At 33.5% G+C, this 19053-nt stretch overlaps 1 protein-coding gene across 1 annotated transcript in view; it reads left to right on the plus strand.

The window, feature by feature from the left end:
- Nucleotides 1-1065: 1065 nt before the first annotated feature.
- Nucleotides 1066-19053, plus strand: part of MS3_00002286 (uncharacterized protein) — a 33741-nt gene continuing 15753 nt past the window's right edge. Inside the window, exon 1 of the mRNA XM_051209859.1 lies at nucleotides 1066-1209. Coding sequence (XP_051075331.1) covers nucleotides 1196-1209 — 14 coding nt within the window. The 5' untranslated portion in view covers nucleotides 1066-1195. The remainder of the gene's footprint in view (nucleotides 1210-19053) is intronic.

Here is a 19053-nt window from a genome sequence, read left to right on the forward strand (position 1 = left end):
TGAGCTATAGAGCAATTTTAAATAATGTTGAACTGTTTGAATGCATTATAATAAATTACTAATTAACCATCTACCATATTACCTTGTATTCAAACACATTCAATCAGAATCCTTTCTTCTATTGTAAACTACTAGCATATCGTAGCTAATAGTTAAAGTTATAAAAAAGGAATTAAACTTTAAAAGGTTGGTATATTAAGAACAAGCTTTGTGTATATCAATTGTAATTGTATAACAATTCTGAAGAATAACTTGCATTTTTCACCACATACATCTGTATCTTTTACTAGATCCCACAAATTTTTTTAAATTTTTTGTTCCAAAACTTCTTAAATGTTAACTGTTATATTTATGTCTAAATAATAAAAATAGTAACACATAAGATGTTCACGTGTTAATCATCTGTATTGACTTAATGATACAATAACTTAGAAATAAAATAACTGGTAAACACAAAACAATTATCTGTTCCTGTATACGTAGATGAAATAACATTTATAATTTAACCTATAAAATGTTTTTTGTTTTCAAGTAGTAATTCGTTATTGCAGAAAATGGTGTCAAAAACTAGAGTTCTTTGTGAGAAGTCGTGACCAGTGGAGTCAGGTAGAGATTGGTATCTACCTCAGACAATGAATGAATGGTTGCGCGGTTATTCATAGACCGATTAAAGTTAGACATTAACACTGGTGGATGCCGGCTCAGTGATCTGTGGGTTGATTGTTCTCGCACGAAACCAAAGGTTCCGGGTTCGAATCCCACGACGGGGTTCGTGGGTGCACACTACTAAGGAGTCCTATACTAGAACGAAACGACCATCCACTACTTCCAGGTTTTTCCATGGTGGTCTATCTTACATCAAAATTACTACAATCTTCACAAAAACCTCATTATGATAATAATAAAAAACCTAGACAGTTTAACTTGACTAAAATGATTTTTTGATTGGTCCGTTTGAAAAGCCAATCAGATGTCTAATTAAACATAATTTACTATTTTTCAAATATCTTACATGATTATTAATTTAATTTTATAGTATGTTGGATAACTTATAGTAATAATAAATGGAAATTTCTATTAATTTACTAAAGTGAATCATATTTTTTGGAAAAAATATTTACTGGTGTGGATATAGTACTTATATATAGATATTACTACTGATAATTCTTATCAAGGTTAATTATAATTGAAGAAAATGAATGATGATATGTAAGTTTGCTTTATTGAATTGTTTTATTATTATCAATAAGAAAAAAAGCATATTGGTTATTGTTTCTTATATATGTTATGAGATAGTAACTTATTGAAGACAATGGTAGACGGTGGCGTAATTTCGTGGATTGGTTAAAGTTAAACATTAACACTAGTGGATGCCAGCTCAGTGATGTAGTGGTTAAGCGTTCTAGTGCAAGATCGATAGGTCTTGGGTCCGAATCTCAAGAAGGGGGATCTTGGATTCGCACTTCTGAGGAGTCCGACAATAGTACGAAACGGCCGCTCAGTGCTTCCAGGTTTTTCATGATGATCTAGCTTCAGTTGACTTATGAATTCAACTATAAAGTTTCTTATGTGTTTGTTTTTGTTATTTCATCTTATTTCATTATTTATTATTATTGAGTTTTGAAGAATATCATAATGATTAATTGGTGAAATGTTGAAATACTTGGTGCCAAATAGTTGAATTCCTTGTTTAATGCTTTACAAAATGAAATTAATTTGAAATTTTCTATGTATGAACAAAGTCAAATTTCTTATACATTTGAAAGAAGGCACAGATATACAAATTAAAACAATCTATTCAATTGATGTAAATTTAACTAAAAAAAGCAGAAAGCAAATGCTTCTATATTATTTGCAATTGTAGTCAGTAATAATTATAATCAGAAGCGGTTTTGTGGAGATTTTAGAAATTTCACTGATTGAAATCGTGAGTCAATTAAAGCTAGACCAACATGGAAAACCTGGAAGAACTGGACGGCCGTTTCATCCTAGCATGGGACTCCTCAGCAGTGCGCATCCACGATCCCGCACCCCGCGAGATTCAAACCCAGGACCTATCAGTCTCGCGCCAGGCGCTTAACCAACTAGACCACTGAGCCGGCATCCAGTGTTGTTAATGTCTAACTTCAACCAATTCACGAAGTTGCGCCACAGTACACCATTTTCTTCAGTGAGTTGATTTCTCACAGCAGACCTGGTTGAACTCCACTGGTAACGGTAATCACATGATAATCACATGGTTCTACTATAGTTGGTGATATTCTTCTTGATCTATATCTTATTTCTCAAACAGATAACAACTGTCCACTGAAATGATAAGAAAATAACTAATTATCTGTTTTGGGTAATAAGTGATTTATGTAGTAGTTAGCTTTTACAGATATTCAAAGTTAATGACATTTGGGTAAATAGTTAGATATTAGGAAATAAGTGATAGCTGGGATTTTTTCTTAGTTATAGATTTCGTAAGAGTGTATAACCAACCATTGATATGTTGAGGATCGACACTATATGAGATCTTTTGCTTTGAAATTGTCCGAATTTAAAGTTGTATTTCGAAGTTCCATGGAAAAATTCGTATTCTTACATTTTAAACACTAAATAGTATGTTAAAAAACACACCATATTTTTGTTATTTTTATCGTATATTCTCTTGTCCAGTTTCATGTTTGTTTGTTTTTTTGAGAATCCAATTTTGATGAATTACCACCTTTTCACAACTTGAAAATTGTTAATTTTACTAAATGTAAGGTCATCTGTTTAACTAATAGTCATTAACTTAATAATTGAATTTGTGAGTCAATTGAAGTTAAACCTCCATGGTAAACCTGGAAGCACTGAATGGCCGTCTCGTCCTTAGTTTGGGACTCCTCAGCAGTACACATCCACGATCGCATCATACGAATTAGTTATTAATTTAATTTGCTAATAACAGCAATATAGTTATATTGTCTAAAATTCGTTTATAATATTAATTATGTTTTACATTATATGTAACATAAACGTTTAACCATATAAAGTAAAGATAGAATTCAAATCTTTCATAAAAGTGTATGTAAAAACAATATCAGTAGTTGAACTTTCTTCAATGACAAGTAACAATCAAGTAAAATTTCCTTCCATGAAAAATTCAGTTGTTTTTTTTTCCAAAGCAAAATACGGTAGAAACAAACCTTCAGAAAACAAAATCACTTGTAGTCAATGGGAATGTAGGTGATATAAATGAATAATTAATCACATGAAAAACTCAAAATAGATTAAGATTAGTAGTCCCGGTTGAAATTATTGTTTAAGGTTAAGATTAGGAATTAGTAATCATAATGAGTAGACTGGGAAATGTTGCTTGGCTATACGGTTTGACACTGATGTAATCATTTCTTTGATTTTAATTGTCCGGAATCATAAAATTTTACTTCGAAAATTCGTGATTCATGTTTGAACTTATGAACTGGTCATCAATTTAAAGTTGCTAACTTTTTTGCCATTCTTTCGCTTGATATGCCAATTTATATTACTTGTTTTAGTAACAACATATAAACAGATTTTACTTGTTTCTTACAACATGTCCATCACCAGTTTTTGGATTTCTTTCCGTAATCTGATTGATTTGTCAAAGAAAACATACTTATCCATTTAAAAATCACTGGTAAACAGTCGCTAGAATTACTCAAAAGTAATTTTTATATATAATGTCTTCCGTATAGTCAGGACCTAAAGTTTTACAAACTGCTACATAAATAGCAGTCTACAACTTGTTTACGATGCAGTTTAATTTTAAATAGTAAATCGTTTCTGTCAACCATCCGTTTCAGCTGAAAGTTCAGTAATTAGTGAGACCAAATTAAATTAAATTTAGTATATTTCTAGTTAAACCTACCTCATTATTTACCTAAACTATTATTAAGAATCTTAATTGAATCAGAGAAAGTCACTTACTTACACACATCTGTTACCCCTCGTAGAGTAGTTCAGGCCATCGAACAGAAACCTCCAACCAATTTTGTCTTAGCTTCTCCATCCCATTTGTTGACAGTTGTCATTCATCCTTTTGATGTCTGCTTTCGATTCTCGACTCAATGTGTTCTTTGGCTATCATCTTTCCTGTTTCCCTTCAGGATTCCAAGTAAGCGCTTGCCTCGTGATACAGTTTGGTGATTTCTTCACTGTATGTCCTATCCAATCCCAACGTCATTTCCTAATTTCCTCTTCAGATGGATGTTCGCTTGTTCTCTATCATAGTATATTATTGCTGATGCTATTCGGTCAAGATACATTAAGTATCTTGAGTAGACAAATGTTTATAAATACCCGTACACTTTCGATGATAGTGGTATTAGTTCGTCAAGTATTGACAATAGAACTGCCTCGACATTCATATTACAAATTTTGAATTTGATGTTGGCTTGTAGACAGCTGTTTTGAGTTTTATATGTTTTTCAATTGTAAGAAGTAGAGAAAAGCAATTGTAATTTCAAATGTTAACATCACGGAATAATTTTGTCAGCACTTTATGAAATGAACATGTAATTGACAAATTTGAAACCAACATACGTTTAAAACCACTTGGTATTGTTTACTTGAATCTTGTCATTATTGTTTAAGAATTCAATTGATCAGTCTCTTATTTGCATATGTGCATCCTGTGAGTATTGCCTCGATGTTGCTTTAAATCACAAGCTTTATAAGCAAAGATAGATGATGGCTAGCAGTAGAATCCAGGACGCGCGTTTCGTCCCATTCAAGACTAGTCAGCTGAATGTACCTGTACTTCAGATTTGATGTTCACTCCGGGACTCCAGCCCAATACCATTCACTTCAAACCCCCTCGCGTTTTTCATATAGCTACTGAGTCCTAATAGTTAAGTGAATAATGCGATAGTATTTGAATTGAACGGTACTAGATTCCAGTCCCGGAGTGAACATCAACTCTGAAATGCAGATACATCCATCTGACAAGTCTCAAATGAGACAAAACGCGTATCTTGGATTCCACTACTAGCCACTATCCATCTTTGCTTACAACATACATTTAATATTAACAAAAAATTTATAGTTCTAAAAACTTATCATTAGAAAATTCTTTAATTAGAAAAACCATGATAAAAAGAAAACTTTACATCTCAAGTTACATAAATCACTTATCTGTTTAATTAACATAACCATATAAACGATTTAACAAATAGTTTTGTTTTTCGTTTTAGCATATTTCACCACTTGTTTTTCTCTTTATAAACTAATAGACATTGTACAAATTTGTTTTGTTATTTTCTGACAAAATTGTCTAGAAAATGTTCAAAAACATGATCGAAGCTGAATGTTGTCTAATGGTTTTTATCCTAGTTTCATTGTATAAATGCATGAATTATGAAATAGATCATGCATGACACTGTTCCTTTTGTTTGTTTCTTTGTTTGTTTGTCTTCAGTATTCAATGAACAGAAATGTATTCTAATTTATGTAAAAAAAAATAAAGCAAAACAACATCGGATGTATTTTTAAGGAATAAGAATATAAAGAAATATGAGAATGATCTTGATCACTTCTATAGAAAATGAATCTTCGAGAAGAGATAAATCACTGCGTGATCTTTTGTTTAATAACGTGAATAATGACGTAATATCTTATGATATATATTCCATTAATAAAACGATACCACCATTGTATATACATAAGAGAGTATAAAACAAAAGTCTTTTAAATGATTTATATTTGTGTATGGTTGTTATTAACCATAGCAACAGAATTTTTATTTTCTTAATATTTCATCAATTTTATTCAATAATACCGTGTGACAAATATTCTGGATTTATATTCAGTAGTATGTGTGACTGTAATGAGTAGTCATTGATAACTTGAGATAAAATATTTGTTAAGGTATTTTTGTAAGCAATGATGGATAGTGGCTAGCAGTGGAATCCAGGACGCGTGTTTCGTCCTATTTTGAACTCGTCGGCTGAATGTACCTGCATCTCAGAGTTCATGTTCACTCTGGGACTAGAACGTAGTACCACTCGCTCCAAACGCCATCGCGTTATCTACTCAGCTACTGCTAGCCACTATCCATCATTCCTTACAAAAAGCTTGTGAATTAAGGCAATATCGAGGCATACGCACAGCATGCGCATATGCCAATATTTATTTATTTATTTATTATTTATTATTATAAGCTTTATTCAATATTATATTTTTGGTACAATATAGAATTTTCAGCACAAAGTATTTCAACAAGTTTCCGTTTCTTTCTTCTTGATCGATCCTGACGATAAATATTGAGTGATCGCCAGTTAGATGTTAGCAGTCCAGTAAATGAACATCTGAATAGTGTATATTCTTTTCTCTGCATACTACCAACGACCACATTATCTCTTATTGATCTTTTTGTAACTTTGACAACGAAAGGTTGTACATTTTTCAGAAATGCACCAGGATAAGTTATGCGATTAACAGACATAATGATATATCAAAACAAACAAAAATGGATAACTTGTTGAAATATCTAGATGGCAGGAACAGGTAGCCCAGACGCTCAAGCAGACTGATCAGTCGCAGTCTTAAACCTCAATGGGAAGATACAAGTTAAACAATACCAAGTGAATTTGTTAAGGTATTTTAGATACTCAGTCATCTACAATAAACTTATTTCAGTTATTTTGTTCTAACAGCTGATTGATTTCTGTCTATCAAAAATAAATCGGGCCACTAGACTAAGTGAGTAGAGATTACCAAAACAAGAATTAAGCGTATCACACAAGTTAAACAGCCAAAGATGATGTAATATTATTTGAATAGTAAATATAATCCTTTAAGATTCTATTACATAAATTATATACATCTGTATGTGATATGGTTTCGTGAATATGGGATGATTTTATTGATTTCAGTCTCAAAGATGGTTTCAATGCATCAAGAGGATTCCATAAATAAACATGTTTCTAATTAACTTTATTTGAAATTAAGAGAGTTTAAAAGTAATAAATCATAAAGTTAGAACCATTGTTTCTCACATGTCTTCAGGTAATTTTAATAAAATGGTGTAATATTATAGGCATTTAATTTACTCATGACCGTTACTATAAATTATTAATCAATATGGTATTTTAGTTATTTTTTTCATGACGTTAATTATACATATCAATGAACAAAACCTATCATTCACCAATGAAAATAAAAAGAAATTTATTATATATTACTCAAATGATCCAACATGATAGTTCAATAAGTAATAGACGTACTATTGAGCATATTGTAGTAACTGCACTTAGACAAGCTGAAAGATTTTGTGATACTTGATATGAGTTACAGGTTGACCTTGAATATTTCCAAGCAAGTGATAGTCTCAAAACTTCCTTATATCTTAATTTCCTCCGTCTGCGACCATACCACATTGAAAGCACCGGTTCTCGTCCGATCACCGCAGTTAAGCAATGCTGGGCCCGGTCAGTACTTGTATGGGTGGCTGGCTGGCTGGGAATACCGGGTGTCGCCGGCTTAAATAATAGCCTCTAAATGCCCTGGTACAGCCGAGAATGAGCAGGGTCCGCTCTCTCTCTCGAAATGCTCTCACATGACCACGCGTATATAGCCTCTGCCAGGGAAGTCATACTCACTACCTTCTCGTGGCGAGGGTGTTGTTTACGAAATTGAGAGAACAAAAAACGAATGTTCGACTGTTTACCCGGGTTGGTGGACATGGAGAGTCCACCTAGGAGAGTTAGAAAACCCTGATTCCAAACCAGTGGTGTACATGGACTCCAATATCCTGAGGGGACAAATGGCGTATGAACCACTCGTTGGTCACCGGTTACCAGGGGACTGCATCTCCTTACGATGCTCCACTGCGTTGTGGATCAGATTTTCAGGTCGAAGGCTCCGGGTGTGGCCACCTAAGAAAACCACCTGCTCCGGTTTTGGCACCCACGCAGTACCGCAGCCCTCACACAAATCAAATGAGATCTGTGTAGCGCATATGTATTTGTTGCCTTCTTGTACTAATATCTATGTGCTCAAATAAAATAAAAATAATCTTTAACTTGGAAGACTTATCTTTAATTTTCTAAATGTTGTCAAAATGATACATTCCTAATCCTAACAGAACAGCACAACAAAGATAATTAACAGTCCCTGATATATTTACATCAAACAATGTCTGTTTTGAATAAAATCAGTAATTTGGAGTGAACGACATATAAATTTATTTTTATTTGGGAATTTCAGTTCGAATAAAAAGCAACTATTATTAACATTTAACAATCTTCCAGGTAACTTCACAAGATAAGTAAACCCTATGATCTATAATGTGAATCTGAATACGAAAAATATCCAACGGAAAGTAATATATGTAACACCCTATTTTAGGTTGTAGATATTTTCATGGTCACTAACGCTATTGATTTAACAATATTTCATTTTTTGAGTATTCAACCCTAATTCCGAATGTTCGCCGACCGTTGTTGCTACCTTGGCGTGGTGGTCGGGCTTGCTTATCGTGATGAAGCGACTGAGCTATAGTGACTGGAACAACTGTTCCTCAAGGTCCTACCATGTCAGACAGGTCGGTTGAAGAGCGGTAAGACTAAAAGCAACAAACCCAAGGTCCGAAGGCGAAGTCGTACTGCTGACTGTATAGAGGTGTGACAGCAGTAAGGTGTTTCCTTCAGACAATCAGCATGACAGCGATGCTGCCTTCCCACAAGGAGGGGTGGGGTTAGAAAAGGTCGACCGTAAAAATGCACATCCCGCCTTATCCCACGGATATCCGTCTCCGGCATTGAGGTCTCAACAAGTACGGAGCTAACGCAAAAATTACTCATAAAAAGGTCATGTGTGACCGATCTCAAGCAGTTGTCCCTTGGGCACTGCGGTCACGCTCTCAGGTTACTAAGACCACCTCTAATCCGGTTTTTTTTCAGGTACCTCCAGAAGAACCCTTATACAGTGCGGGCAACCGGGAAGTGATAATCGCCCTCATACCTCTAACAGCACTCCAGACCACTGTATTCATAACAGACCATATCCCAAATGTTCAATATACAGATTTTATGACTAGCATTTTGAAATAGACAAAGTTTAAAATTCTAGATAATTTTAAAAGTTCCATATAAAGTCTAATAATGAAATGCTTTGATTATGTTTCCTGGGTAACGTATCAAATGATTTGGTAAATTTTCTTTAAACAACAATTATTCTTAAGTTATTGTCTTATTATTAGTTTGGTTATTTTCCTATACACAATTTTCATTCAGCTTATTAAAGAATCCATTAACATTTGAAGGATACAAACTATGCTAATGGCAATAATATTAAAAAAAACATTAAGAATTAGATACCAATGTCAATCAAGCGAAATATGATTGAAAATAATATTACAGATTAATAATTGTTTAATGAAAACAATTACAAATAATCAGCTGAGTAATTAATAGATAGAATAGTCAATATTAAGAAAGAACAATAATTATTATTATAAAGGGTGGTTGAGAAAATAGTTGAATTTTGTAGTAAACATCATGGACTGACCTTAGTGAAGCAACTAGTAAAAATCAGAGAACACTGAACATCTATTTTTATCCTAGTTTAGAACTGTTCTACAATTCGTATCTACAGTTTCACAGGGAATAGAAATCAAGATCTCCGGTCTTTGAGAAAGACCCTAAACTCCAGAGATCTGACTCGGAATTCGATAGTTTGTAAGTTTAACTCCATATAACCAATTTAGAAGCCTATGCTTAATTTTATTTCAAGTTGTCCAAATGTAGTCATACAGTTGTTCATCTACTTACAAATAATAGTGAATTCTAAAATAAAGAATACTTGTTAATGTTAATTTCTCTCAACAAAATAAAGAATAAATCACATCTTTGAGTTATGACTAGAACATTTACGTTTATATGAACAGAATGCATTGAAGGCTAAGTCTCTAAATGTATCACTGATGAAATCTAACAGAATAATTATCAAGTATATTTATATACGAAATCGACCCATTTTTTCTGGTGATCTTTTCTTTATTATTCCTTCATTATTTTCTTTAAAATCTCTGGAAAATGAAGTTACTTTTGGAAGGTTAACTGACTAGAAGAAAGGAGGATTCCTGATTCTTAAACTTTCTAGTTCTAATAAATAGATCCGAATAATTTGTATGTTTAAAATAATTGAATCATGCTTATTAAGTTACTGACAACAAACAGTTTGTTGTCTTCTAGTTCATAAATCGTTCCTAACTGAATGACTTGATTATGTAATTAGTGAGAGTTATTGTCCTCCTAAATATTCCTTATGTTTGACTAGTCAATTCAGAGAGTTAAAATAAGCGTTATTAATAATTATATCTTATTATAAGTTATGCAGTTTATAAAATATTTCACTCGGTCCAGACTTTAACTGTCTTTTATGAATTTTCATTGAGATCATAAATGGATCAATGTTAGACAACCATTGAAAACATGAAAGCACTCGATGGTCGTCTTATCGCAGTATAGGACTCCTCATCAGTGCGCATCCACAATCCCGTATACGGGATACGAACCCATGACCTTCAGTCTACTACTTATTCTCGTTACTCAATGTTTCTTTTCTATGTACTGTATGGGAAAAATGTTAATTTATATTTTAATTAGGCTTCTGATGACACTCATAATTTATAAAAAACTTTATAGAGAATACATTTTAGGCTTTTTAATATATCCCGTTGCAAATCTAAGATACTGGTTACAGTAACGTAAGAAAAAAAGACAAAAGTATTATCAGTAAGGATTTGCACTACTTTTCTATTAACATTCATTTGTAACCTAATTTGGTTAATCTTTGTTGATAAATGTTATTTTCGAGAGAATGCCACAAAAATGGTCTTAACTGTCAGTTTATTATAGTTGTCATAGTGGACGTTAGTAGTTGGATTTCGCCCTATTCAAACAATGTATCAAGTATGACTAACAAGTATACTTACTACACATAAATGTATTAATAAAACATAATAATTTAATAGATTAGACAGACGACTTTTTTCCTTTTCCTGAGAGTCACCTAGTTATGTTTTTGAACCGTCGAAAAACAAAATGATACAAATCCATTTTATGATGATTTGGACTAATGTGAAGTTTGCTTCTAAACTGATGTAATGGATATTTATTCAGTTTAATTATCAATCTCTTGTTTGAATAGAGAGACTATGTATACTACAATTGAATTACTCAGACGTTCTCAGACACGAACTTAAATAGGATTAAAACCAAGAATTTCATATCTTGGATTTTATACATAATAACTGGTAATCACTAGGCTACTAATGCCATCTTTCTAATTTCATGGAGTTCATCATTTAATATATGTATATATATGACAGTTATAAAATGGTGGAGAAGATTTGTAGCCCAGATCGATGAAAGGTCCATGACCAAACCATCTAGCTCAGAGAACAAAACTCCATCAATTTAGCGGCGGCCTGCTTGAATATCTGGGCTACCTGTTTCTGCCATCTGATTATTTCAACAAGTTATCTGTTTTTTTCATTTTAATTTAACGTCTCATTGTGTCCATTAATCGCATAACCTATACAGGCGCTTTTATGCACAGCCCACGACCTTTCGCTGCACAAGTTACAAAAAAGTACTATAAAAGACATCGTGGTGGTTGGTAATATGCGTTAAAGAGAATGAACATTAATCGTATGTCGATTCCCGAGCTGCTAAATTCTAACTGCCGATTACTAATCAACAAAGTGGACTATCTTCAGTTCCTACTAAGTCGAAATATGTATCGTAATTATGGTGTCATCACAATTCGAGAATCTTAGTTAAATGATTTACAGGACGACTGCCTAGTAACATTACGTAATTTCAAAATTTATCGTCAGGATCGATCAAACAATAAGAAGAGGTGTGGCGGCGGTGTAGCTACGTTTGTAAACGTGAACTGATGCGCGTTTCAAGTTCTCAAATGACTTTACCGACTGTCTAACTCTAAGATGTCGTCCAAAACATCTGAATAAATACAGATATGTTTATGTTACTAATATCTACGTGACTCCAGACTGTGCATCATCTGCGCTATCTGTTTTCGCTGATAAATTCACTGAATTTGCTGTTACTGCCTTCAGTGATTCACTTTCAGTTGTATGTGGTGATTTCAATTCATGTGACTGTAGTTTCCTTACGTCACTATGTCACCAAAATGTAGTAGATTTTCCTACTCGTTTGGATGCTCATTTAGACTTCGTTTTCATTAATGATGTGGGTATAATGTGACTCGTAAACGTGCTCCATTGTCTAGCTCGGATCACTGTATGATTCGTGTTTTACCTAAAGTATATGAAAAGCATGGGAAGAGTACACTCTACATCAAACCAAGAAAGTCAAATATAGGGATTACTCAGAAAATATCCAAAACCTGAAAATCGTGTTTCATACGACTAACTGGGAATTATTTACAGATGACTCACTGGAAATCACTACTCATGTTATCACTTGTTATCTTAAATTCTGTTTTGATATTTGTTATCCCACTGAAACCATTTTTGTAAGTTTTGATCGACTTACATCTACACAACTAAAACAACTACGGAGGGTGAAAGAAAGAATGTACAAGGAGAAAAACTCTAATAAAGTTCGTAAGCTAAATGGTCTGATAAATCTAGAGATTAGACGTCTCAACTCTATGTTTACTCAAAAAATCTTGTCTTGGAAAAACTCTCCAAGTATGTGGAAACCCGTTAAAGAACTTACAGGTGACAGACCATCTAGGAGCGATAACCAGCTGAATGTTTGTGACTTAAATAAGTCTTTTGTACGCCAGTCATCTGATGTAATGCTCCCTTCATCCACAGGTTTAAATAATAGCTGTGTTCCTAGTTTCACTGAAACTGATGTCCGAAGATGTCTCCAGTCACTTAATTCATCCCGATGTTTAGGACCTGATGGTATCCCAAACCTCCTTTTTAAAAATGCGCTGACGTCCTATATTATCCATTCACGACTATCTTTAACAGATCCTTCTCATTTAATCTTATACCGAAAATGTGGAGAAAGATGAAGATAATCCCTGTACCCAAGAAAGCATCTGGTGATAAGAATGTAAAATTTAGACCTATTGCAATAACTTCACCCTTCCTCGAAACCATGGAAAAAATATTAATACTTCCACTTCAGCCTGCGATAAAAGAGCATATTGATCTGTATCAGTTTGCTTAGAGATGAAAAAGAAGCACCTTGGATGCTGTTGCTGTTCTGCATCACAATATAGTGTTCAACTTAGAAAAGGGTAAGAAGTATGTTCGATGTGCTTTTCTTGACTATACTTCAGCTTTTGATTCTATACCAAGACAACGTTTAATTAACAGGTTAATCAGCGTCAACATTGACAGCTGGACAACCAACTGGCTATGTCTCTACCTCTCTGGAAAGGAGTAGTACACTGTATTTCGAGGAAAGTGTTCGGAGTCTCTACTGTCTCATGAAGGTGTATCACAAGGAGCTGTTCTTTCACCTCTTCTTTTCTCTTTTTTCTGCATGATCTGCCATCTTCCACAGAAAACACTTTTGTGAAATATGCGGATGATCTCACTGTATGTATGTCTGTCTCTTCCTCTTTACATCCCATAGAAATGAATGAGTTTTTGTCTTGTATTGATTGTTGGTCTGTTGGTAATGGTCTTATACTTAATCCGTCTAAATGTCAAGCTGTTAACTTTAGCACGAGACATGAATGGAATCTAAACACCACTTTGAGATCCCATAATGCTTGTGTTATTGGAGACTCCTTGATAAGAACAGTGTCGAAGGTCAATTATCTTGGTGTTACCTTTTCCTCTAATCTCTCTTGGTCTTCCCACGTTTTATTGCTGTCGAGGAAGGTTTTCTGTCTGACTTACTACATAAAGAGATTGCATGCTCTTGGGACTACTCGTCATTTACTCTTACAATTTGTTAATTCTTGCATATTACCTATTATTTTTCACTGTTCTCCATTATCCTTTCTCAGGCTTTTGAGAAAAAATTTTGCTGTATTGCAAAGAGTGCTAAAGGCAGTTATCAGAGTGTGTGGTGAATCTTTCGAGGTCATAATTAATATGGTTGTGGATAGATATCTAAAGTCATGCAAACTCCTGTCAGGTGTTATTTTATCAGATACTAGCCATCCCCTTCACTCTTATCTTTCTCCTTGCATATCTTCTGGTAGAATGAGACGTAATTACATTAAAATCCATGCACGCAAGGAAAAGTATAAAAGTTCAATAATATCTTACCTAGAAAATATACTCTGTGACGAACAGGTTGTTAGAGTTAACCAAGTCAATAACCTGCATTCTTAACATGTCTCTAATTTGAAAAGTACAGTTTTTCAGATTCCTTTTTTTAGACCTTTTTTCCCTTTTTTGTCTTTGTTTCTGTTTTTTGTGTAAGAAACTTGTTGAAATACCCTGTGCTGAGAATTTCTATATTGTACCGAAATATAATATTGAATAAAGCCATTAATAATAATAATAATAATGACAACTATAATATTTAAAATATTATGACATTTTATCTGTTTAATATAAGTGAATAATAAGTTATTTCACTCAATAGTTACCATAGTATATTTTATTTATTTCATTATATAATGGACATCTGTATGATTATGTAAATATTATCTTGTTCATCCCTTCAGGCTATCGACAACTTCTCACATATTCTACTTTATTCAAACTAGGTCATTGATAGTTGAAAACAGTTTAACAATCTGTTTAAAAGAATATATTTATCAACTAATATTTTTCAGAATGTACAATAACTAACAACCTAACCAATATCTATAACCATGACGTTGCACTTACTCTCCAACGGTCACGCCTGTTACCTCTCGTAGAGGAGCATAGGCTGTCCACCACCATTCTCTATCGAACTCTGTGCTTGACAATCCTTCCCAGTTTTTACCACTTGCTATTCATTCTTTTAGTGTCTGCTTCCAATTCTTGACACAATGTGTTCCTTATTCTTCCTCTTTTCCGTTTCCTTTCACGATTCCTAGTTATCATTTGCTTCACGATACAGTTTGATGATTTTCATAATGTACATCCTATCCAATTTCAACGTCTTTTCCTAATTTCCTCCTCAGATGGGACTTGGTTTGTTCCCTCCCATGGTAGGCTGTTACTAATGGTTTCCAATCAACAGACATTGTTTATCTTGAGTAAACAATCGTTTATAAATATTTGTACTTTTTGATGACAGTTTTGATAGTTCTCCAAGTTTCAGCTCCGTACAACAAATATAACTGTCTTTACGTTCGCATTGAAGATTTTGACTTTGATCGTGATGTTACAATCACTTATATTCCTGACTGTAGTTATTTAAAAGTTGAATAACATTTTTTGTATCAATGAATATGATTATCGTTATGGGATTGTAGAGGTTGATACGTTTTTGGTTAAGATCATGAATCGATCGATGTTCAGTGCTTCCAGGTTTCTCCATAGTGGACTAACATCAATCGATTCATGATCTAAATCAATTAATGTAAACAAATAAATAAAACAAAAAAAGATATTTTCTCTACGATAATTTAAATGTTTCAATTATTTACTTACTTACACCTGTTACTACTCTTGAAGGAGCATAGGCCGCTCACCAGCATTCTCCATCCAACCCTGTCCTGAGCAATCCTTTCCAACTCTTTCCAGGTTTATTCACCCATTTCACGACGTAATGTGTTCTTTGGCGGAGTTAAATATTTCAATTACGGTGAATTAAAGAAACATGAGTGTTTTGTAATTCCTTTGAATATAATACTCATTTTGATTATTACCAATAGAGTATTTTATTAAGTTGTGAATCAAAGTGTCCTAATGAAGAAATATACTGAACTTTGAATCACATTATTTGTTCACAGTATCTCTATATGAAGGCTTTATTCGATTAATTTTTAACGGCTAATTTAGTTTAACGTTATTATTTAAGGCCAATATATTATTCATTCATAGAATAAATAGCATAGCTTATTTTAATGAAAACATTTATTTTGATGGTTGATCGAATGAAGGACTTTGCTATAAAAAAAGAATATCAGTTCCTATAAAAGAGAATGGCGTAAATTAGGTGGTTCTGTGTGAAAACTACACAATTTTTGGAAAATAAAGTGTACCTATAATATGAAATACTTGATATTAAATAGAAATAAACGACCGAATTTCTACTGGTCATTGACCCGATATACTGTAAACTTAAGTCATAGATATAGTTATGTAAGATATAGTGAACTTCTACTTTATTTTTTCTATTTTTATTTATTTAACCACATAGATATTGGTACAAAGGGTCACTGAATACATACGCGCCATTCGATTTATGTGAGGGCTGGGATAATGCCCGGGTGCCCGAACCGAAGCAAGTGGTTTTATTAGAGTGCCATACCCAGAGCCTTCGACTTAAAAGTCTGATCCACAGAGCAGTGAAGAAACTTCAGGTGATTCACTCCCATGGTAGCCAGTGGCCAACAATTGGTTCATACACCATTTGTTCCCTCAGGATATTGGAGCCCATGTACACCACTGATTTGGAATCAGGGCTTTCCAACTCTCCTAGGTGGATCCTCCATTTCTATCAACCCGGTTAAAGCGCCAGACATTCGCTTTTCGTCCTCTCAATTTCGTAAAGAACACCCCCGCCACGAAAAGGTAGTGAGTAGGACTTTTCTGACAGTGGATGTATGCACGTGGCCACTTGAGAGCATTTCGAGAGGAAGAGCTGACTCTCCTCACTCCCTGACGTACCAGGGCATTTGGGGGCTGAACTTAAGTGAGGAATGCTTACTTAAGATTATTATTGGTTAGCTATAATACTTTTGGGGTTATTTATTGATTAAAAAATTTATCCTGTATCACAATAATTAGATATCTCTCCCTCGATCTCTCTCTCTGAATTCTGATCCTTTGTACAACGATAATAAATGAAATTTCATAGTTTTTGTATTATCGAAATGTCTACTTTAAATAACGTCGATAAAATCCACCGGCTAAATTCAAACAACTATTCTAAAGTAGCACTGGTTGTTTAGAATTAAAACTACACAGATTCCCAATATCATCTACGCCTAAGTAGTTAACTTACTTACTCACTTACTTACGCCTGTTACCCCCAATCAAGCATAGGCCGCCGACCAGCATTCTCCAACCCACTCTGCCTTCCGTTCTAATTCTATCCAATCGTTTTCCATTCTTCCCATGCCTGTCTCTATTCCTCGGCGTAATGTGTTCTTTGACCTTCCTCTTTTCATTTAAGGCAGTTAACTAACAAACATTTAAATTCAAGGGTGCTTATTATGATGAACTGAACTAATATATAGACTTTCTTGCAGTTCTGTAATTGATGATAAAAAAATTGTATTAAATGGTCTGTCTCATATTCTGTTTACTCCTGTGGAGATAGTTAACATGAAATTGTCTTGTAAGTAGTTTTTGTTATTATTCACACTTGTCATAGTTTCATATAATTTGCGCAATTACCATTATTGACTGTATAACTGTTAATTAAATCTAACCTTGTTGTTTCGTAACCGTTTTGTTCTCTTCTGATATGATACACTAATTATCGGTCATAAATATAATGCTGCACACACTTCTCATTCTCGGTTATCAACTGACGTGATATCAGTAATCTAATATATTTCCTATCTACGTTTCTAGTGTATACTAATTATGTTGACAGATATAAATAGTATGTAATACAAATCGGTAATGGAATGCCTGCCAGGAGAAGATTGAAAAGATTCAACTGAAAATAATAGAAAGATAAAGTAGAGAGCAATTACAATGACAACAGAGGTGAAAGACTCATGAAGCACGCAAAGGATAAGTGAAGGAAGATGTGCAAATATTGTATAAAATGTGTGGTTATCATATTTTATAAAATCACTCTGTAATTTTGGGTTAAACAATAAATTGGTTTTCCCCACCCATCTTCTCGCTCACTACACGTTTACAGCTCATACTGATATTTACATTATGCGATTATTCTGAATACAGATCTTGGATCATATCAATCATATTTGGGATTACTGATTACTTCTTATGACTATGGATTACATTAAGTGTATGTGCAGCCGTGTATTTATGAGCGATAATTCTCATTCAAATATTCATACAATTAAGTTGGTCCGTGGACGAATAATAATAGTACTGTTGCGATTTCTCTGGTGGTTATCTGTCAGTCATTCAATTATTGAAAATGTAGAACGTATCTTATCATTGAGACAATACAAGATTTTACTATCCACGTCAATACAGAAAGTAGGAAATAAGCATAATGAAAATAAACGATAATATAATTAATATCAATAATCATGATAGAAAAGGCCGAAAGTTAAGAATATACTTATAGTTTAAATCCCGAATTGGTTTCAATTAAATAACAATCAAAAACAAAGAAGCATTTTACAACTGTTTCATTCTAGTGTGTGGCTACCGAAAAAAGTACACACCCGAAGTCGAAAGAGTTGTAAATTATATAAAACCCACCTACCTCTTTAATACTAACGATTTGGTTCGGTAGGAAAAAATAAAAATCATGGAAAATTAATTAACGGAGATCAACTACTGAGATGTCTGAAATAAAGCATCTGACAATGAGTCCTGTCATCTTAAGTCATTATCCATTAGTTACGATTATTTTTTAGTTGTAACCAAGACGTTTGGATTTCCCGATTAGGTTCAAACCTTCTGTCAATCCCTCAATAGATCAAATATATTTTACTTTCTTCGTCTCATTCTTCTAAACAACTTCTATGCTAACCACAGTGAATGTTCACTCATGTTGATAAAAAATTACTCGAAAACACAGATATATGGAAGAAGAAGAGTTTTGTTTAAAATGCTTCAACCTGTAAGTTGTCTCTGTCACCGAATGATCTTATTCACGTTTACTGGTTTTCAATGGTAACCAAATCGAGATCGTTATATGACAAAAACAACCAACTAGTATTCTGTTCAATAAATTCTCATTAAACTCTGAAGTTATAAGTTCACATCCATAATTCAGTAGAATATCCATCTGAACCACAACTTTCTTTAGCCATGAAAATAAA

The sequence above is a fragment of the Schistosoma haematobium genome, chromosome 1, assembly GCF_000699445.3.
Source record: "Schistosoma haematobium chromosome 1, whole genome shotgun sequence".
Taxonomy (NCBI): Eukaryota; Metazoa; Platyhelminthes; class Trematoda; order Strigeidida; family Schistosomatidae; genus Schistosoma; species Schistosoma haematobium.